Source organism: Neoarius graeffei, chromosome 7 (assembly GCF_027579695.1).
Source record: "Neoarius graeffei isolate fNeoGra1 chromosome 7, fNeoGra1.pri, whole genome shotgun sequence".
Lineage (NCBI taxonomy): Eukaryota > Metazoa > Chordata > Actinopteri > Siluriformes > Ariidae > Neoarius > Neoarius graeffei.
The window spans coordinates 63,400,880-63,423,235 of record NC_083575.1 but is presented as its reverse complement, the minus strand read 5'-3'; the positions used below and the strand labels follow the sequence as shown (position 1 = coordinate 63,423,235).

The 22,356-nt window shown below is 42.7% G+C and overlaps 1 protein-coding gene across 1 annotated transcript in view; it reads left to right on the top strand.

Moving 5' to 3' along the window:
* Positions 1 to 22,356, top strand: part of LOC132888892 (cilia- and flagella-associated protein 46) — a 251,873-nt gene that overhangs the window by 111,420 nt on the left and 118,097 nt on the right. Inside the window, exons 28-39 of the mRNA XM_060924987.1 lie at positions 2,166 to 2,328; positions 2,527 to 2,732; positions 5,117 to 5,256; positions 5,952 to 6,114; positions 6,710 to 6,858; positions 7,022 to 7,120; positions 11,714 to 11,789; positions 11,897 to 12,067; positions 12,578 to 12,775; positions 14,655 to 14,761; positions 16,304 to 16,486; positions 16,734 to 16,869. Coding sequence (XP_060780970.1) covers positions 2,166 to 2,328; positions 2,527 to 2,732; positions 5,117 to 5,256; positions 5,952 to 6,114; positions 6,710 to 6,858; positions 7,022 to 7,120; positions 11,714 to 11,789; positions 11,897 to 12,067; positions 12,578 to 12,775; positions 14,655 to 14,761; positions 16,304 to 16,486; positions 16,734 to 16,869 — 1,791 coding nt within the window. The remainder of the gene's footprint in view (positions 1 to 2,165; positions 2,329 to 2,526; positions 2,733 to 5,116; positions 5,257 to 5,951; positions 6,115 to 6,709; positions 6,859 to 7,021; positions 7,121 to 11,713; positions 11,790 to 11,896; positions 12,068 to 12,577; positions 12,776 to 14,654; positions 14,762 to 16,303; positions 16,487 to 16,733; positions 16,870 to 22,356) is intronic.

Genomic DNA, 22,356 nt, shown 5'->3' with positions numbered 1-22,356 from the left:
CAAAGACTGATATTCGGTTGGTTGAGCTGCGCAGACTGCACAGGTTGCAAGCTCGAGCTTGGTTGCTATGGTAACCCACAACAAGTTTGACAGGCATATCGGGGTTGGGGTTGGTTTGCTGGCAGCTTTGTCCCCCCCAGTTCAAAAGACGTATCTGCGCCCCTGCGCATGACATCAGTGCGAGGGACGCTTCGGGCTGTGAAGGTTCTGAATCTTCTCAATGGAAGGACGCAGAGGTTAGGGAGCTGATTTCCATTTGGGGGGATGCAGCTATTCAAGCTAGATTGGATGAGTCATACCGCAACCGGGCGGTTTTACTTCCGTAAACACTGGCCATGCTCACTGCGTGTGACGTCGTCGTATCCTGCAGTGCGCATGCAGAACACTTTTAGGTCGCTTTTCGTTCATACTGAGGATCACATACAAGTCGCATATATTTGTTAATGTGAACGACCTCACAAAAAAATCGGATTTCACAAAAAAATCGGAATTGAGCATTAAGCCTTGCAGTGTGAACGTAGCGTAAATTACCAACACTACCTTGACACAACACAACGCTTCTCAAACGCATTAAGAAGGCAAGAATTCAGCTAATTAACTTTTGACAAGGCGCACACATTAAGTGGAAAGCATTCCAGGTGACTACTTCAAGATAATTACAGTAGTGTCATCAAGACACTAAACGATGACTACTTTGAAGAATCTAAAATCTCATCTCATCTCATCTCATTATCTCTAGCTGCTTTATCCTGTTCTACAGGGTCGCAGGCAAGCTGGAGCCTATCCCAGCTGACTACGGGCGAAAGGCGGGGTACACCCTGGACAAGTCGCCAGGTCATCACAGGGCTGACACATAGACACAGACAACCATTCACACTCACATTCACACCTACGGTCAATTTAGAGTCACCAGTTAACCTAACCTGCATGTCTTTGGACTGTGGGGGAAACCGGAGCACCCGGAGGAAACCCACGCGGACACGGGGAGAACATGCAAACTCCGCACAGAAAGGCCCTCGCCGGCCACGGGGCTCGAACCCGGGCCTTCTTGCTGTGAGGCAACAGCGCTAACCACTACACCACCGTGCCGCCCAGAATCTAAAATATGAAACATATTTTTAACAACTGTTTGTTGATCACATAAATACATATTTGTTATTTCATAGTTTTGATATCTTCAGTATTGTTCTATAATGTAGAAAATAGTCAAACTAAAGAAAAACCTATGAATGAGTAGGTGTGTCCAGCATATTTCACGAGTGAGGGCAGCAAACAAGTGAAATGTTTTTCAACACGAGAAGATAAACTTCATATCTTCGTACCACACTGCAATATTTATTATATAGGCACATCCACAAAAACAAATACACAAGCTAATCAAAATAATTTTAATTTTGAACCGGTTTACCATTTTGACAATGCGCATCAAGTCAGCAGGAAAACATTGGAAGTGACATCACTGATATCCTCACGAGTGAAGATATCGGAAAATATGTTACTCGGGTGGGCGGGACGGTGGTGTAGTGGTTAGCACTGTCACCTCACAGCAAGAAAGTCCTGGGTTTGAGCCCAGTGGCCGACGAGGGCCTTTCTGTGCAGAGTTTGCATGTTGTCTGCGTGGTGTGCTCTGATTTCCCCTACAGTCCAAAAATATGCAGGTTAGGCTAATTGGTGGCTCTAAATTGACTGTAGGTGTGAATAGTTTTGTCTCTACGTGTCAGCCCTGTGATGACCTGGTGACTTGTCCAGGGTGTACCCCGCCTCTCAGCCATAGTCAGCTGGGATAGGCTCCAGCTTGCTTGTGACCCTGTAGAACAGGATAAGCGGCTACAGATAATGGATAGATGGATGTTACTCAGGTCCCAGATGTAGTTCATATGGAAAAATACGAGTGACGTATTTCCCAGTAAAGCACTAGTGTGTGTGTGTGTATGTGAGAGAGAGAGAGAGAGAGAGAGAGAGATTAATAGAAGTATGCTAGAACATGTGCTTTCATGTGGCACCACCTGCTGGATATTTAATTCTACTGGGCATATTTAGCTTTAACAGAATACAAAGGACATGGGCTATGTTATCAGAGCCTTAAGCTTCATTGAATCAGCTGGTAAAATTATGCAAATCATTTTGTTATCAATATTCATTTGTGTTGTGCTGTCTCTCTTCAGAGTGCTGATAATCAGTGGCAGAAAGTGGATTTACTGCTGGAATTTGCAGAGTGGCTGTACTCTAATAATTTCCCTGTGACTGATGCACAGCTGCAGGCTCAGTCTGCCATAGACATTCTGCTGTCCTCTGCTTTGGACACCAGTCAGAGTGACAGTATCCAAGGTAATCCCACTAATAACACATGCAGATAGTATACATTTTGCGAATGTATTTGATGTATTTGTGGGAAAATGTTTGTCGTTTGTTGATTCAGGTTCAAAGTCTACATATTTGTTGTGCATGTTTTACTTACTACAGAACATATTTTGCTGAGAATTATTTTCTGTATTTGCATCTACTCTGCTGCTTTGTTTCTGTTAGAGACCCCTGGTCAGGCAAATGCAAATGTCCCAGTCAGTACTCCGTCTCACCTGAGTGTAAAGACTCAACCTGAACTGAAGGATGTGCGCACTCTAGATATCCTGATGCAAGCACACACACTGCTGGCTCTCATGGAGTCCAGAGTATCTACCAAGCACCAGCATCACCTGTTTCAAGCTTATCACTATGTTGTAGATATCTGGCAGGTTTGTGATGAATCTTGTACCTTCAGGCAAAAAATATAGACGCAATTACATCCCCAAATCAGAAAAAGTTTGGACGTTAAGTTGAATTTAAAACTGAAAATAATGATTTGTAAATAATCTTTGACCTGTCCTGAACTCAAAACAATACAATAGCACATTATTTGATGTTTTACCTCATGAATATGATCTTTTTTTTTTCCAAAATAAACATTTATTTCAATTTTGATTCTGACAGTACATTTCAAAAAAGTTGGGACGGCAAAGCTTTTACCACTTTATAATGTTGCCATTCCTTCTTGTAACACATAAGAGATGTTTCGGAACTGAAGACACCAAGTGATGAAGCATTTCAGGTGTTATTTTGTCCCGTTGTTGTTATATTTTCCGTTTCAAAATTCATCGCACATTCTCTATTGGGGACAGAAGGGACAGGCACCCTCTTCTTCCAAAGCCATTCCTTTGTAATGTGTGCAGAATGTGGTTTTGCATATCCCTGGAAAAGACACCATCTTGAAGGCAGCAAGTTGTTCCAAAATCGTATGTTGTTCCAAAATCTGTGTACTTTTCTGCATTAATGCTGCCATCACAGAAGTGTAAGTTAACTTTGCCAAAGGCACTGACACAACCCCATACCATGACAGATCCTGACTTTTGGACGTGTTGCTGGTAACAGTCTGGATGGTCCTTTTTTCGTCTTTGGTCTGAAGCACATGACATCCATTTCTTCCAAAAAAAGACATGAAATACTTATTCCAGCATTTCTCAACCTTTTTTCAGTCATGGCACCCTTCAGAAGTATGCAAATTCTCAAGGCACTCCCATATAAAATATACGCAGTCACGCTGACCATACACTGACAGTGACGTTGTGACATGGGAAAGGGGGCCGTGAGGCAAATTTTGATGATGCATGAGGCGGCGATGATCTGCATTAGTGTAATAAGTCTTATTCTTCCGAACACAGTACATGTTTCAATTGTGTGATGGTCCATACCAGATTCCTCTGAGCCCAGAGAAGTCAACAGCACTTCTGGATCCAGTTAACATAAGGATTCCTTTTTGCACAGTTTTAACTGGCATTTGTGGATGTAACTCCATAGTGTAGTGTTTGACAAAGGAGGAATTGGAGATCACAGGTGTTCAGCTTAGACTTGCACCCTTGCCCTTTACACATCGATTTTGAAAACCTCCAAATTGTTTTACACACCGAAATTCCTCTTGAATTTTTTAATGATGTTTTAATGATGTTATAGGGTGTGTGAATGGAGTTTCCTCTGGTTGCTGTCACAGGTGAAATATCCAAATCCCTTCATATCTTTCTTTGAGGAACATTGTTTCTAAATATTTGAATAATTTTCTTATGCATCTCTGGACAAACTGGAGATCCTTGGCCTATCTTTGCTCCTCAGAGACTAGGCCTTTCCTGGATACGGATTCTGTGCCAAATCATGGTTACCTGTTGACATCACCTGTTTCAAATCACATCATTTAATTGTTGGACCTCATTATGAGCCCTAAATTGCCCCGTCCCAACATTTTTTGGAATGTGTTGCAGGTCTGAAACACGAGAATGGATGTATATTAACAAATTGAATGAAGTTGACCAGACAAAACATGAAATATCTTGGATTTATACTGTTTGCAATGAACAAACAAGTGATTATAAATCACTGCTTTCTTTTATTTATTTGCATTTTCCATACCATCCCAACTTTTTTCTGATTTGGGGTTGTATTTTTACAGCTAAAATTCATATCTCATCTCATTATCTCTAGCCGCTTTATCCTGTTCTACAGGGTCGCAGGCAAGCTGGAGCCTATCCCAGCTGACTACGGGCGAAAGGCGGGGTACACCCTGGACAAGTCGCCAGGTCATCACAGGGCTGACACATAGACACAGACAACCATTCACACTCACATTCACACCTACGGTCAATTTAGAGTCACCAGTTAACCTAACCTGCATGTCTTTGGACTGTGGGGGAAACCGGAGCACCCGGAGGAAACCCACGCGGACACGGGGAGAACATGCAAACTCCGCACAGAAAGGCCCTCGCCGGCCACGGGGCTCGAACCCGGACCTTCTTGCTGTGAGGCGACAGCGCTAACCACTACACCACCGTGCCGCCCACAGCTAAAATTAGTTAAAATAAAATTATTCTGTAAACAAGATAACAAACATCTGGTTTAAGATTTGTTTTTTAAGTTAGTATTCTTTCCAAGCTGGCAAAACCTTTAAAACTTGGAGACAGACCTACAAAACCACTTTTCATTTACTTGCATACTTCATTACATGTTTGAAGATGCTGCAACTATTTTGTTGTGAAGCGTGTGTGTACATTCCCATTTGGTGAAGTTAACATTTCAATTTATTTCTCTGATGCAGGTGTCCATGGAAACAGCTGAGGAAGTCATGAAAGACATGTTAAAGAAATCCCCAGGTGTTCTGTCTGTGCCTGTGTCAGCAGATAGCGCAAAAAAAGACAAGAAGAAGAAAAAAAAAGAGAAAAGTTTAAAGTCTAAAGAGGTTTGGCACATGCACTATAAAGTATTCGGACACCTGACCATGACACCCATGTGTGGGCCTTCCCTAAACTGCTACCTCAAAGTTAGAAGCACAGAATTGTATAAGTTGTCTTTGTATGCTGCAGAATTACAATTTCCCTTCACTGGAACGATGGGGCCCAAACATGTTCCAGCATGATAGTGTCACTGTGCACAAAACGAGGTCCATGAAGACATGATTTGCAAAGTTTGGAGTAGAAGAACTCAAGTCACTTGAGCCCTGACCTCAACCCCACTGAACACCTTTGGAATCAATTGGAACACTGACTGCACCCCAGGCCTCCTTGCCTGTCATCAGTGCCTAACATCACTAATGCTCTTGTGGCTGAATGGGCAAATCCCCACAGCCATGTTGCAAGAGCTAATGGAAAGCCTTACCAGTATAGAGAAGGTTATTTTAACAACAGAGGGTGGATGAAATTCGGAATTGGATGTTAAAAAAAAAAAATCACATATGAGTGTGATGGTCATGTGTCCACAAACATTTGGCCATATACGTAGTGTACCTCCAGAATGTACATGTGATCTGTTTTAAACATGCCAAACTGCAGCCAAAATGACAAACGTTTATAGCCTTTAATAGTTTATACCGTAGATCATATTTACATTCATCAGAATAACATTGGAAAACATCTAACCTTACCGTTTACTGTGTCACCCTCGACTATTCAGAAGAAGCCCAAGGTCCCAGGTTTGGACACTTCTTTTCAGTTAAGCCCAGAGAAATGGGCTCAATTTGAGTGTCCTGCAGAGTTTCGTCAGGCTTTCACACATGACCGCAGTCCTTGCTCTGTCAATAGCCACAGCATCACCGTGCAGGTCAGTGACTCCCCATGAAGGATCATTTGCACTCTGCACCATGTCTATCACTGATCAGTCCCAGTCTTTTACTTTCACCTTGAAACCCAGCAGTAAGAAAGCCTTTTACCGAGTTCTTGCTGTGGGTTTCAATTTGCTCATTTGTGGATGAAGTAGTAATATTGACCTTTATGCCGAGTGAGTGTGAAATAGAAGGCTGTTTTACTTTACTTAGCCTTAAAGACAGGAACCCATGCCTTGAATCTGCTGAAATGAATTTAATGAAGTTAAATTGCCCACAGGGGAAAAAAAGGCATTTCTGTTAATATGTGTGAATGGGAAGCCAACTTATTGTTTTCAAAACCTTGAATGTAGCTTCCATCATATAGCTTATGCAGTATACAATAATATGCAAGATAACAATTAAAATATGTCTCAGGTTACACAAGCTTTAAAATAAACTGGGATGCTGCAGTTTTTTTTAAGTGTTAATAAGCAGTGTACACATTGTAGTTTTACCAAGAAATATATGGCTCGATTAAATTGTTCTCTTTATTTATTTTACCTATGAAGGGTGATTTTTTTTTCCTCTGAGTGTGTATTTATGTGCTTCTAGAGCCGGACTCTCTTCTATCTAGATGTCCTGGTGAAAGAGCTGGAATCTGTCTCTCTGACTCTGTGGACCCTCCCTCCTTTGCACCTCGCTGAGGTCATTGCTCATGATCTCTCACTCAGCAAGAGCCATTCTGATCTTTACCGCCTTAGGTATGTAGTACTGGCACTGACAGCTCTGCAGTTAGTATGCAGTGCTGAACATCCTACTTTACACTTCACTCTGCACCCCTCCATGTATCTCTGGTTTTATGTGTTTCTTTGCTGTATTGTCACTGTGCAACTATTAGACAGGCTTTTCTTTCTTTGTTTTCAGGATAGTGAAGACCTGTTGTGAACTTGGTCTTGGCTCTTCATCACCCTACAAAGAAGCACTACTGAGCTTTACTCATATTCCTGAAGATGAGCAGATGTTGTAAGAAACATGTACACTGAGTTGCCAATGTACTGAGTACCTTATAAGTCGAATTTGTAGCTGTATAATTATAGCCTGTAACCAGTGATATCAAGGGCTAAAAAAATGTGGCAACAATCAGAGTATTACATTACAGTCATTTAAATTTCTAATTTTATAAACATTACACACACACACACACACACACACACACACACACATCTCTTCAGTGTCACATTTTATATATATATATATATATATATATATATATATATATATATATATATATATATATATATATATATATATATTTCAATGGGTTTTCATGGGGACAGTATTCAATGTTGCCTCCTTTTTTCACAGATTTTACATAATTTTAATGTAACTGGAAACATGTTGGTGAATGGATTTGGGCCAGAGAAAGACAGGTCACCATTTGATGATCCCGATGGCACTGTCTGTAGATATACAGTTTATCAGCCCCTTTCTAACCTGTCCATCAGTGTAACAGGATCAGAATATGAGACTAGATGATATATGGGTGGGGTGCAGTTCTCAGAATTGACAGTTACACGACAGCAATTGTAATTAGCGAAAGTTAGTGAGTACTTACTAGCGACTCTTCCTACATATAATTACATTGTTGGTCTACCATGTACAGTGGTGCTTGAAAGTTTGTGAACCCTTTAGAATTTTCTGTATTTCTGCATAAATATGACCTAAAACATCATCAGATTTTCACACAAGTCCTAAAAGTAGATAAAGAGAACCCAGTTAAACAAATGAGACAAAAATATTATACTTGGTCATTTATTTATTGAGGAAAATGATCCAATATTACATATCTGTGAGTGGCAAAAGTATGTGAACCTTTGCTTTCAGTATCTGGTATGACACCCTTGTGCAGCAATAACTGCAACTAAACGTTTCCGGTAACTGTTGATCAGTCCTGCACACCGGCTTGGAGGCATTTTAACCCATTCCTCCGTAGAGAACAGCTTCAACTCTGGGATGTTGGTGGGTTTCCTCACATGAACTGCTCACTTCAGGTCCTTCCACAACATTTCGATTGGATTAAGGTCAAGACTTTGACTTGGCCATTCCAAAGCATTAACTTTATTCTTCTTTAACCATTCTTTGGTAGAACGACTTGTGTGCTTAGGGTCGTTGTCTTGCTGCATGACCCACCTTCTCTTGAGCTTCAGTTCATGGACAGATGTCCTGACATTTTCCTTTAGATTTCGCTGGTATAATTCAGAATTCATTGTTCCATCAATGATGGCAATCTGTCCTGGCCCAGATGCGGCAAAACGGGCCCAAATCATGATACTACCACCACCATGTTTCACAGATGGGATAAGGTTCTTATGCTGAAATGCAGTGTTTTCCTTTCTCCAAACCATAACGCTTCTCATTTAAACCAAAAAGTTCTATTTTAGTCTCATCTGTCCATAAAACATTTTTCCAATAGCCTTCTGGCTTGTCCACATGATCTTTAGCAAACTGCAGATGATCAGCAATGTTCTTTTTGGAGAGCAGTGGCTTTCTCCTTGCAACCCTGCCATGCACACACTGATGGTGGACTCATGAACATTAACATTAGCCAATGTGAGAGAGGCCTTCAGTTGCTTAGAAGTTACCCTGGGGTCCTTTGTGACCTCGCCGACTATTACACGCCTCACTCTTGGAGTGATCTTTGTTGGTCGACCACACCTGGGGAGGGTAACGATGGTCTTGAATTTCTTCCATTTGTACACAATCTGTCTGACTGTGGATTGGTGGAGTCCAAACTCTTTAGAGATGGTTTTGTAATCTTTTCCAGCCTGATGAGCATCAACAACGCTTTTTCGGAGGTCCTCAGAAATCTCCTTTGTTGGTGCCATGATGCACCACAAACATGTGTTGTGGTGCATCTTCCACAAACATGTGTTGTGAAGATCAGACTTTGATAGATCCCTGCTCTTTAAATAAAACAGGGTGCCCACTCACACCTGATTGTCATCCCATTGATTGAAAACACCTGACTCTAATTTCACCTTCAAATTAACTGCTAATCCTCGAGGTTCACATACTTTTGCCACTCACAGATATGCAATATTGGATCATTTTCCTCAATAAATAAATGACCAAGTATAATATTTTTGTCTCATTTGTTTAACTGGGTTCTCTTTATCTACTTTTAGGACTTGTGTGAAAATCTGATGTTTTAAGTCATATTATGCAAAAATATAGAAAATTCTAAAGGGTTTACAAACTTTCAAGCAACACCGTAGGTGTATAGTTAGAGACTCTTAGTCATCCAACAATGTCAACTGGATGAACTTTCCTAAAATTTTGTAAGCCATGCAGTACGGCTCAGCATGATAGTTTGAAAATATTTTAAACATATCGACTGGTCGACTGTTGAAATTACTTTTGAATGAAAGGCAAGTGTTTTTCTCCTATTTTAATTGTAATCACAGGTCTAAATCAGTACTCCAGATTCCGTGTAGTCATGACAACTAGCATAATTAGTGGTTTAGGCTAGCGCCTTACTTTTTAGTATTTTGCCTTCATTAGCGTGCTATTAAAGGAAAATAAAAATTCACGTTCAGTGGAAAGGAATTAATTACAACCTACACTGTGGAAAACTTTTAAAACAAGGTGACAAAATCAAAGTGATGTAATGCTTTTCTCCATGTGGCCATAACACAATTTTGGGTCAGACCCTGCGTGTAAAGAAGTTGGGTCTCACCCCAACTTCTTATCCAGCTGGGATATGCAAAGAAAAGAATTTCACTGTGCTTAATATACAGTGTCTTGCAAAAGTATTCATCCCCCTTGGTGTTTGTCCTATTTTGTTGCATTACAAGATGGAATTAAAATGGATCTTGGGGGGGGTTAGCGCCATTTGATTTAAACAACATGCCTACAGTTCAAAGGTGCAAATTGTGTTTTATTGTGACACAAGCAATTAAGATGAAGAAACAGAAATCTGGAGTGTGCATAGGTATTGATCCCCTTTCGTATGAAACCCCTGAATAAAAGCTGGTCCAGCCAATTCACTTCATAAGTCACATAATTAGTTGGTTAAGATCCACCTGTGTGCAATCAAAGTGTCACATGATCTGTCACACGATGTCTGTATAAATCAACCTCTTCTGGAAGGACCCTGACTCTGCAACACTACTAAGCAAGCAACATGAAAGCCAAGGAGCATGCCAAACAGGTCAGAGACAAAGTCGTGGAGAAGTATAAATCAGGGTTGGGTTATAAAAAATATCCCAAACTTTGAATATCCCAGGGAGCACCATTAAATCCATTATAGCAAAATGAAAAGAATATAGTACCACTACAAACCTGACAAGAGAAGGCCACCCACCAAAACTCACAAACCAGGCAAGGAGGGCATTAATCAAAGATGCAACAAAGACACCAAATATAACACTGAAGGAGCTGCAAAGATCCACAGCGGAGATGGGAATATCTGTCCATAAGACCACTTTAAGCTGTATGCTCTACAGATTAGGGCTTTATGGAAGCGCGGCCAGAAAAAAAAGTCCTTGCTTAAGAAAACACATTTGGAGTTTGCCCAACGTGTGGCAGACTCCCCAAACACATGGAAGAAGATTTTTCTGGTCAAATGAGACTAAAATTGATCTTTTTGGCCATCATGGGAAACGCCATGTGTGGCGCAAACCCAACACTCTGAGAACACCATTCCTACAGTGAAGTATGGTGGTGGCAGCATCATGCTGTGGGGATGTTTTTCATCTGCAGGGACAGGAAAGCTGGTTAGGACTGAAGGAAAAATGGATGGCACTAAATACAGGGCAATTCTAGATGAAAACCTGTTTGAGTCAGCCAGAGGTTTGAGACTGGGCCGAAGGTTCATGTTCCAACAGGACATTGACCCTAAACATACTGTACTGCTGAAGCTACAATGGAGTGGTTTAAAGGGAAACATTTAAATGTCTTGGAATGGCCTAGTCAAAGCCCAGACCTCAATCCAATTGAGAATCTGTGGCACAACTTGAAGATTGCTGTACACCAACGCAACCCATCTAACTTGAAGGAGTTGAAGCGGTTTTGTCTTGAGGAATGGGCAAAAATCCCAGTGGCTAGATGTGTTAAGCTAATAGAGACATACCTCAAGAGACTTGCAGCTGTAATTGCAGCAAAATGTAGCTCTAGAAAGTACTGACTTTGGGGGGGAAATACCTATGCACACTCCAGATTTTTGTTTTGCATTTTAATTATTGTTTGTCTCACAATAAAACAGCAATTTTCACCTTTAAAGTTGTGGGCATGTTGTGTAAATCAAATTGTGCTAACCCCCCAAAAATCCATTTTAATTCCAGCTTGTAATGCGACAAAACAGGACAAACACCAAGGGGATGGAATACTTTTGCAAGACACTGTATATGTGACAAGCTTCTTCTTCATTTGAATAATTATAGGATACTTGGAGGGAGATACACCATTCTGTTTTTGCCTGGTCTCTTATTTTCTGTTATCAAGACTGTTTGTTAGCAATTATCCACTACTTTAATTTCATGAAACTGTGTGGATAGCCTTGCGTAATTTGTCATATTTTTTCTGTATGTTAACTGCCAATATTTTATGCCCTTTTAGATGTCGAAAGACAGTTGCTCTCGAAAGGGAAAGAACAGGACCTCGTACAGAGGCTCAAGTCAGCAAGACACAGGAGGTTAGTTTGTTAAGGGTATTAAAGCTTAAAACAGTTTCCTTTTGTTGTCACTGATTTTCTGTGATATTTATATGGAAGCTAATAATTAGCATGTCTTGACTCCTTAGACAACACTTCGCAGCAGTGTGTGGGGTGTAGCTGAAGACAGCATGTGCTGGAAGAGACTAAGTGGATGCTCTGTGCAGGAGTTGTGGCTGGACAAAGCTGCTGTGTGCATCAGTATGGGCCTGTACCAGCCTGCTAGAATTCTGTTAGCTGAGGCTCATATGGTGGCCAAGGTGAGAGAGAACACTCACAAACGTCATGAGTGATAATTATGTCAGCCAGTCAAGTTAAGCGGCAGCCAACTGGTTGCATGTTTCCTCTATATTAGTAAATTACATATGGGGCAGCACGGTGGTGTATTGGTTAGCACTGTCGCCTCACAGCAAGAAGGTCCTGGGTTCAAGCCCAGTGGCCGGCGAGGGCCTTTCTGTGTGGAGTTTGCATGTTCTCCCCGTGTCTGTGTGGGTTTCCTCCGGGTGCACCGGTTTCCCCCACAGTCCAAAGACATGCAGGTTAGGTTAATTGGTGGCTCTAAATTTACCATAGGTGTGAATGGTTGTTTGTCTCGGTGTTAACCCTGCAATAACCTGGCGACTTGCCCAGGGTGTATCCCGCCTCTCGCCCATAGTCGGCTGGGATAGGCTCCAGCTTGCCTGCGACCCTGTAGAACAGGATAAGTGGCTACAGATAATGGATGGAAGGATGGATAGTACATTATGAATAAAATCTTCTGTGTGTCCCAGGAAATTGGAGACCAAACCACACTGGCTAAGAGTTTTTACCTATTGGCTGCTTTGGCCAGTCAGGAGCAGCAGCATGGACAGGCTCTTACTTTATTGGAACAGGCTCAAGAGATTGGTGGGGATGAGGACTTCTGGTACAACCTCATTCAGAGCCTCTTGAACACCACAGCACAGCTTGAGGGAGACATTTACACACAGGTTCGCTTCTTTAATTTCTGCATATCCAATAGTGTTATGATGATAGGGCAGGCTAAATTAACAAATTACACATCCTGCTTTAATTTTAAACCTAGCCAGCATTTTTGCCTCCCAAGAAAATGTGATATTAAGTATTATGTAAAATTAAGTAAATGTTTTGATTTATTTACTGGTCTGAAATTGGCTTCCTGTCCCAGCTTCAGTTTTTGAGAAATCCAGGTAAACCTGGAGGCTAAAATTGAAGCATCCTCTACTGGGTGAAAAACATCAGCTGGACCACTTAATCTGTGAATGTATAGTAGCCTATACTTATTTAATCAATAGTTATGAATGATTTCATTCTTTTGACTTAAATGAATATCAAACAAGTTATTTTCTTGTGAGTAGTTATCTCACACACACACACACACACACACACATATACACATATATATATATGAAAAAGGCCTAGATCATGCCCTGATTTTTTTTTTATATATATATATATATATATATATATATATATATATATATATATATATATATATATATATATAAATAATCAGGGCATGATCTAGGCCTTTTTCAGCATATTGGGCTGATACAGTTTCCTTACCGCTATGCCCACAACATTGCCGACACACCTATAAAAGTTGCAGCTACACTAATAAAAAGACTTGCCAATCTTGAAAATGTGGTCTTTTGTTTAATTTTCTCTTATTACCATGCGGCAGTGACAGCACACCACAATGCGAATGTTCTATATACAGACATACTCCACTCCCTGTCCACGTAAGCACCCAGTGCATAGCTGACCAAGTAGTTCCATGTGGAGATTGTCACTGATCATGCTAGTCCGGTTTACCTCCTTCCTTATGCTGTGTTTGCAGTAAAGTGCCATTCGTGTTAAGAGGCGCTTACATGCCATGCACATAATACGTGCCGGTCCCCAGCAATTTCTTTTTTGTGACGCAACACGGTGCATTGAAACTGTCAGCGTAATGGTCGGTAGGGGAAGCTTCAACTTTGGAGCTGCTGCTGATTATTGGGCATCAATGAAAAAACGCTGCATAGATATGAGTTAGATCTGAATAGTCATGTATTATAATTGAATGGCTGAATCTGAAAATAAAGCTGACACTTGGTGAACATCAACTGGTTGTTTTATTCTTATTCCATAAATATGTCACCAATATATAATTAATTTATAATTAATATTCAAATGAATATTAATTATAAGTGTTTTTGATTGAAGAATCACAGCAACTTTTGGCAAAAAAAAAAATCTCATTAATATTACCAAAAAATAGTGACTTTCAGGGAGGCCTGCAGATGCCAGGAAATGCACTAGGTCTGCATCTCTGGGCATGTAGAACCTGTGAGCTTTTGGGTGCCTAAGGCAGCCCTTGAACCCCCGCCGTTATGACCAGTGCCACTACGCTGATATTTTGGTCTAGTTAGAATCCTGATATATATTGTGTATATATGTGTGTGTACTTTTTAAATCAATTATGTAAACTGTAACACTAAGAACAATTTTACAATATAATTTAAAATCAGTTACATTTTATTTATATAATGCATTGAACAATGAACATCACTACAAAGCAACTTTCCCACACATCACTCTGGCAGCGGTACAAACTTGCTGAGTTTCTTAATATTCTGTCCAGGGTCCAAATAAATAACTTCCTAGCCATATCTTTGGTTCCAAATGGATTGAAGAGTCTCACCAGTGCAGAGTTGCTGAAAATGCTGTCTAATTTACATTTGATGGATCTGTACTGGTGCAAGAGGGCATGGTGAAAAGGGCAAAATCAGTTATTGCTTTGGAATCTTGTGGTTGTTTGTTGACACATCATGTTTTGGAAGTAAATTTTGCTCTGTTTCTGCCCTACAGGTGTGTCAGATCACAGACACAGCCATCAGAGTCTTTAGGTCTGCTCTGGAGAAAAGACCGAATCGAGCTCCAGTCCTCCAGTTCTACGTTGCATCACTGCAGGCCACGTAAGGGTTCAAATATGTATGTGTACTGTAGCATTTATTTAAAGGACCCATGGCATGGTGGTTTGTTGATGCTTTAAACGGGCTCGTGGAGGCTTCCGGATGTTATATCCACAGCCTTTCTCGAAATGAACCCTCGGCACGTAGATATAGCCTCCTGGGAGAAAGCCCCATTTCAGCGCTTTTCCCAGTGCGTCGTTTTGCTAATGAGAAGCAGGAGGCAGGGAAGGGTAGAGGGTGGGGGCGGGTCTTATCATTAATATTCATGACGTAAACGTGTTACCTCTGATTGGCTAACAGCACTGTGACGCTACCTCCAGTGGGTCAGAACAAGCGGATGTGGGTGTCTTACTATGGCGAGAGAGAAGGAACAAACCGCGAAGGGAAAAATACCGCGCGCTGACGTCATTAAGGTGCGACGAAAGGAAATAAAATAAATTCAACAAATGTTTGGGTTTTTACTGAACAAACAAATAAAATGAACGAGTGACTTAAAAAAAGAATGTGGGTGTCTTTGTAAAAACTGTTTTGATTGGCTATTATAACAGAGCATGCTGCATGCTTTTTGGTTTTATAGTGCAGAGTACCTGGCTAACTGCAGGAAGCGGTTAGCTGCACAGCTAATGTAGCCATTGCAAGGCTAACATGGCACCGATTTTAAAACACGGCAAAACATAAGCTCATAAGTTACAGTCAATTTCCAGACTAAACTCAGTTTAACAGAGCATGCTGCATGCTTTTTGGTTTTGTAGCGCAGAGTACCTGACTAACTGCAGGAAGCAGTTAGCTGCACAGCTAATGTAGCCATTGCAAAGCTAACGTGGCACCAATTTTAAAACACGGCAAAACGACTTAACAGTTACACACTTACTTGTTCGCTGTTTGTGGCTGATGCGGCAGGGATGCTTGGTACGGACCCAGGTTTCAGTGACAGTTGATGTGCAAAACCTGCCCTGTACTGTCCCAAGTTGTGGAAACATTCCTCAGGAAAATGCTTCCGACAAACATACACCGTCTTAGGTAGACTCGACGGCGTATTATTGAAGTAAATAAAATTAAGCCACTGCGTCTTCAGGGGCTCTCCCGTCGGCAGTAAAAACAGACTCTTTTCTGTGTTGTCACATCCATGTACAGCACAATTTCCATGTTTCGCTTGCTTAGGTGATGCCATGTTGTTGTGTCCTCTATGGTCTCCTCACTACAACTGGGCGGGCAATTCATACAGTGGGTGGGAATCCAGAGGGGGGGCGTGGGGATCATCTCCCTTGCTGACGTAGTAAAGGGAAGAGTTTATCAACGCGGCGTTTTGACGTGCCATTCTCAAATGTTGGGCATAGTTTGGTTTACACATTATGAAATTTCTAGCCACTGGGGTGACTTAAGATGGTCAGAGGAACTCATTTTAATGTTAAAAAACCTCAGAAAGTGAAAATTTCATGCCATGGGACCTTTAAAAAAGTAACACTGACTTTCTGTGTCTTACTCAAATTCACATAATATGTGCAACTGCAAAATTTGCATTATGCTGAGTATGTTCTCTCACAGAGGTGCTGTTCTGTGTCGCCGGTCTCTGAGGGCCGCTTGTCCTGATCACAGTGTTGGCGCTGAGACAGTGAATAAGCTGAATGCAGTGTGTGATGCTCTGAAAGACAGTGCTGCACAATTATGTCAACATGGCTACAAAACTCATGCTGCAGAGACAACCCTAGAGCAGGCAAACACTCTGAGGTAAAACACACACACCTTTGAACATTTTAATGGTCATTTAAGCTCTTTGAATGAAGCTCAGGGATCATCAAATAGAGTGGGGTTTCTCTTCCCTAACCCATACTGCAAAAACATTTCACCTCTTAGATTAAAATGATGTAGAATCTGAATTTCTTCCCCCCCCCCAGATGCACTTTTTAAATAATTCAGAAAAGCTGAATTTAGTCTGGCTTTACTAACTTGTTTTTTCTTTTTCAATTTCATGAAGAATGCTGGCAATGCTCACATCTGTGAAAGAAGAGAAACAGCAGTACTTGCTTGATGCTATCTCACTCATACAGCAGGCTGTATCCCTTCAGGAGGAAGTACTTTCCATTGGCCTCAGGCTTCTCCCAACTCAAGAGGTACCCAGTTTATAGTTTTTTATGCATACAAAAGGGGACAGTTGTCAGGATTTAGGACTTTTTTTTTTTTTACATTGCAGTACCTTTCTTCCACCGCTAGATGTACCCATTTTGTTTTCTCATTGTATGTTAGTGCCTTCATTTGTGTCTATTTTGTTAATTGCTGACACCTGTGTCTAGTTAGCATGGAGGTATATATTGTGTGGGCAACATGATGGTGTAGTGGTTAGCACTGTTGCCTCACAGTAAGAATGGCCTGAGTTTGAGCCTAGTGGCTGATGGGGGTCTTTCTGTGGATTTGCATGTTCTCCCTGTGGCTGCCTGGGTTTGCTCTGGTTTCCCCCCACAGTCCAAAGACATGCAAGTTAGGCTAATTGGTGGATTTAAATTGGCTGTAGGTGGGAATGGCTGTTTGTCTCTATTTGTCAGCCCTGTGATGACATGGTGACTTGTCCAGGGTGTACCCTGCCTCTTGCCTATAGTCAGCTAGGATAGGTTCCAGCTTGCCTGTTAGTCTAGTTAACCCCGCCGACAGTAGTCGGAGGGGTTATTATTTTCACCTGCGTCAGTCTGTGTGTGTGTGTGTATCTGTCTGTGTGTGTGTCTGCAAGATATCTCAAGAACCAATGGATCGATTTGGACCAAATTTTGTACATGTGTTGCCAATCACCCAGGAAGGAAACCATTAAATTTTGGAGGTCAAAGGTCAAGGTCATGGCAGAACTTCGAAATTTTCGCCCAATGTATTTTAATAGGGAAAAGGCGGGGTTTGCACTCGTTAGAGTGTCCCTGTCTAGTTACAGATAATGGATGGCTGGTATATATTGTATGCCTAGATTTGTGCTCCTTGCTGAGTTCTCCTGTGCTCCTGAGAATGTTAGCCTTGAGTTTGAGATCTTTTTACTGTTATTTTGAAACTGTGCCTAGTTTCTTAGTGCTCCTTTTGCTGCTCTCAGTGTCTGGAATCTTGTCTGTCATATAAAATCTTCTGTGTATTTGCCTTTGCCCCGTTTGGGCTTCCTATTATGAATTGTTCTGTTACTGAGACCTAGTATGGGACCTGTTTGGTGCAAAACCTGCATTATTTGGAACAGGGCCGTTGACAGCTTTAGCTGGGCCCGGGACAAAATAATCTGAGTGCCCCCCCCCCCCCCCCAAATAATCTGAGTGCCCCCCCCCACCCACACACACACACATACGTGCGCACGCACATCGCCACACAGCAACCACCCACACCCAACCCCTCTTTTCACAGTCTCCATTCACTCCAACCCTTAAATAACAGGTATTCCAAGCCCATTATAACAGTCAACCATTTTATTTCAACATTTCAACATATTTACAGTTTGAACATTTCCTTAGTCTGCAACTATTCAGGTGCGAAATGCAATGCGCCGGACTTTTGCTGTGGCAAAGTTGTCAATAAGGTCATTGAAGTCCAGCTTCTTTGCAAGTTCGCGCTCTATAGAGAGCATAGCCAGCCCATTGAGCCTCTTCTGTGACATGTTTGAGCGCAGGTAGTTCTTTATGAGCTTCATTTTACTAAAGGCACGCTCACCTCCAGCCACAGTCACAGGCAGGGACAGGAAGATCCTCAACAAGATGCAGAAGTCCCCATAGATGCTCTGTAGCCCCATTTTGTGTATGGCATTCAGTAGATCCAGGGGTTGAAGATTTTCTTGGAATGTTGCGCTATATATCTTTTTAATGTGCTGGATCTGGTCCTCAAGGGACTCTGTCAGGTCACTCTTGTATTTCTCAGAGAGCATTGTGCATGCTTCACTGATGCTCTCCTCTGGCATATCTCTGAATTTCCATAGGACACAGAATTCCCCACATATCTGCTGCATTGATGAAAATCTTGTTTGTAATTGGGACATTATGCTGTCCATTGTAGCATGAAACACCCTGTCTCGGAAGAGGTTCTCTGGACTTTGCACCTCGGTCTCTTGCTCTTCTACCTCATCAAAGAAGCGCTTCCTCTTTCTCACCCTCATTTCAATGTTGGCACTGATGCCCAAGGATGTGGCAACAACAGTTGCCTCTTTCAGAAAATTTTCCCAACAGGAACGCATGTAGGCAATCTCCCCCTCTAACTCTTTAATATTGGATGCTTGGACATCGAGTGAGATGGCTGAGGACTGGCTTATGATATTTCTGTCCTCAATACATTGCAGCACCTTCACCCAAATTGTGAGGAGCAAGACAGCATTAAATGACTGAAAATATGTTTTCAGCCCATGTGCTTCAGCTTTTGTTTCATTGCTCAGATTTCCTGCTGAAATCAGTGTGTCTAGTGCCTTTATCACACCAGACAAATGCTTTGCCACTGGGCGCACAGCTTCAATCCGGGCACTCCATCGCGTGTCTGATAACATGTGAAGAGAACATCCTAAAACTTTCTGCAGGATTTCCCAACGATGAGGGCTGCCACTGAACAGCTTGTATAGCTGATTGATAAATCCAAAGAAAAGGTCCACTTCTGGGCAGGCTCTGGCAGCATGAACACCAACCAAGTTCAAGGTGTGAGATGCACATCGTGAAAATTTGGCCAAGGGGTTTTTACTAAGTATGCGTGCTTGTACCCCTTTCACCTTTCCTGCCATATTTGACCCATTGTCATAACACTGACCCCTGCAATCAGCTATATCTACACCATGTTGAGCAAGTGTTTCTTCCATCATTCTGGCTATTTCCTCGCCAGTCTTCTTTGAGAAATCTTTGAATTCCAGGAAACGTTCATTTATTTCCCATTCACCTTCAGTTTGGTTGACATACCTCAGTAAAAGGACATTTTGCTCCAGGTTGGAGATGTCTGGGGTTGCATCACAAATTATTGAGTAAAAGGATGTTTCCTCCCTTTCCTTCAAAATGGTGTTAAGGACACGTTGTGCACAAATTTCAATGAACTCATTTTGGCTGGACGGTGAGAGGTAATGTGCTTGGAGCCTTTTCCCCTGTAGCAGATTCTGTCTGATGGTTTTGACGTGATCCTTTAGGACACTGTCATACCTCGATAACAGCTCAATTAGGCCGAGGAAATTACCATTATCTGGCTCATCGATGGTGCATGTGCTGCCCCTGAATGGCAGATTTCTGGAAGCCAAGTACAGGGTCACATCCAGCAGTCGCTTCAGTAGTACTTTGTTTTTTTCAATTTCTGTCTCCAGCAATTTTTGTTGTTCACAATCAATCCCAGCTGCATGCAAAACAGAATGTTGCAGGTTTTTCCACTTCCAATAACAATGTTTGTGTGCAACATTTCTCTCATGTTCTGGAAATCTTTCGTACAATTTTTTGTATTTCACATTAGAAATGTGCATCCCTTCTGTTGAATTTAGTGCACTTGTTGACCTTTTCTGTACTTCATGGGAGAACAGTAAACATGGTAGGCAAAATAAGGCCCTCTTTGTCCTGCTGTAGACTATCCAGTCCCTTTCAATTTTTTCCCGTCCATTGTGAGAGGTGGAATATGTTAAATAGTGGGGAAATACCCTCCCTTCTGCATCTGCTGGCAAGTCTTTTGCCATCTCTGAAAACGGTGCTCGTTTCGCCATCACACGCACAACATTTACTCTGTCAGTGTCTCCCATGTTTGCTGGCCATAAGGCAGGATCAAGGTAATCAGGGAAATGAGCCCCTTCCACTCCACTGTGACTTTCTCTCTCACCCTCTTCTCTCTCACTGGTAGCCTCTGACTGTTTCTCTACTCTGAGGGATGGACTCCCTCCTCCTGCATCAATTTGGCTTTCTCTCTCTCCTCCTTCTCTCTCACTGATAACCTCTCTTTCCTCTCTCTCATCCTCTTTGGTAGCCTCTCTTTCCTCTCTCTCATCCTCCCTGGTAGTGTTAGGGTTTTGCTGGGATTCGAACCTGGTTCGTTGGTGTGATAATCCAGCAAACCCCCACTAGGCCACCAGGGGGATGACTCAAATGCAGAGGCGTGAGGCGGAAGTAGAAAAAGAATCAAAAGGTTTATTTAAACTATATACACTATATACAGGGCAAAACAAAAGACAAAAAAAAACCAAAGAGTATAATCCAAAAGAAAAGCAAAGTGCAAAAATTCAAAAGCTAAGAAGATCAAAAAACACAGTACAAAGGAAACTGGAGATAAACATAACAGCACAAAGACTCCGTGACAAGAGGACTGAACTCAGGGGTATAAATAGACAAACTAATTAAGGACACAGGTGAAGATAATTAGGCAATTAACACAAACACAAAACACAGGAACAGTGGCGGCCTCTAGAGGCCAAAATAAACACGACATGAAAAGGAAATAACAGCGGCCTCTAGAGGCCAAAACAGTCCTAGTCCTAACAGGACCCCCCCCTCTAGGAGCGTCTCCTGACGTTCCCAGGGCGATCCGGATGGGCCGAATGGAAGTCCCGACATAGTTCTTTATCAAGGACATCCCGAGCAGGAACCCAGCAGCGCTCCTCAGGACCATAGCCCTCCCAGTCCACCAGATATTGTAACCCGCCGCGGACCCGGCGGGAGTCAAGCAGGCGATTCACAGTGAACACAGTCTGCCCCTGGAAGATGCGGGGGGGTGGGGGGTTCCTAGGGGCAGGGGCATACGTAGACGTCAGTACGGGCCGTAACAGGGAAACATGGAAAGTGGGGTTGATCCTCAGAGTCCGGGGCAACTGGAGCCGGTAGGAGACAGGGTTCACCCTGCGCACCACCTTGAAGGGGCCAATGTAGCGAGGAGCAAGCTTGCGGTTCTCCACCCGCAGTGGAAGGTCCTTAGTGGACAGCCAAACACGCTGCCCAGGGCGGAAAGCGTGTGCAGGTCTTCTATGGCGGTTGGCCTGAGTCTGGTTGGTTCTGGAGGTCTGTATGAGGGTCTTCCTGACCTTGCTCCAGGTCTTGCGACACCGTCTCACATATTGGTTGACCGAGGGCACCCCCGCGTCCTCCTCCTGGTCCGGGAACAGAGGTGGCTGGAACCCGAATTGGCACTGGAATGGCGACAGCTTGGTGGCCGATGACTGCAGGGTGTTGTGGGCGTACTCCGCCCATGGCAGCCAGGTGCTCCACGATGTCGGGTTATCCATAGCCAGGCCTCGCAGGGTGGTTTCCAGGTCCTGGTTGAGCCTCTCCGTCTGACCATTGGACTGTGGGTGAAACCCAGAGGAGAGGCTGGCAGTGGCTCCGATGACCTTGCAGAACCCGTGCCACACTCGGGAGGAGAACTGGGGCCCTCGGTCTGAGACGATGTCCTGTGGAAGACCAAAGACTCGGAAGACATGATTAAACAAAAGTTTCGCAGTTTCAAGAGCAGAGGAGAGTTTGCACAGTGGTATGAAGCGGCAGGCCTTGGAGAATCTGTCAACTAAGACCAAAATGACCGTGTTACCTTGTGACTCAGGGAGACCCGTGATAAAGTCGACTGCCACGTGGGACCAGGGACGCCGGGGAATGGTCAGAGGATGCAGGAGACCCTGGGGACGCTGTCGTGGGTTCTTGGTTCTGGTGCAA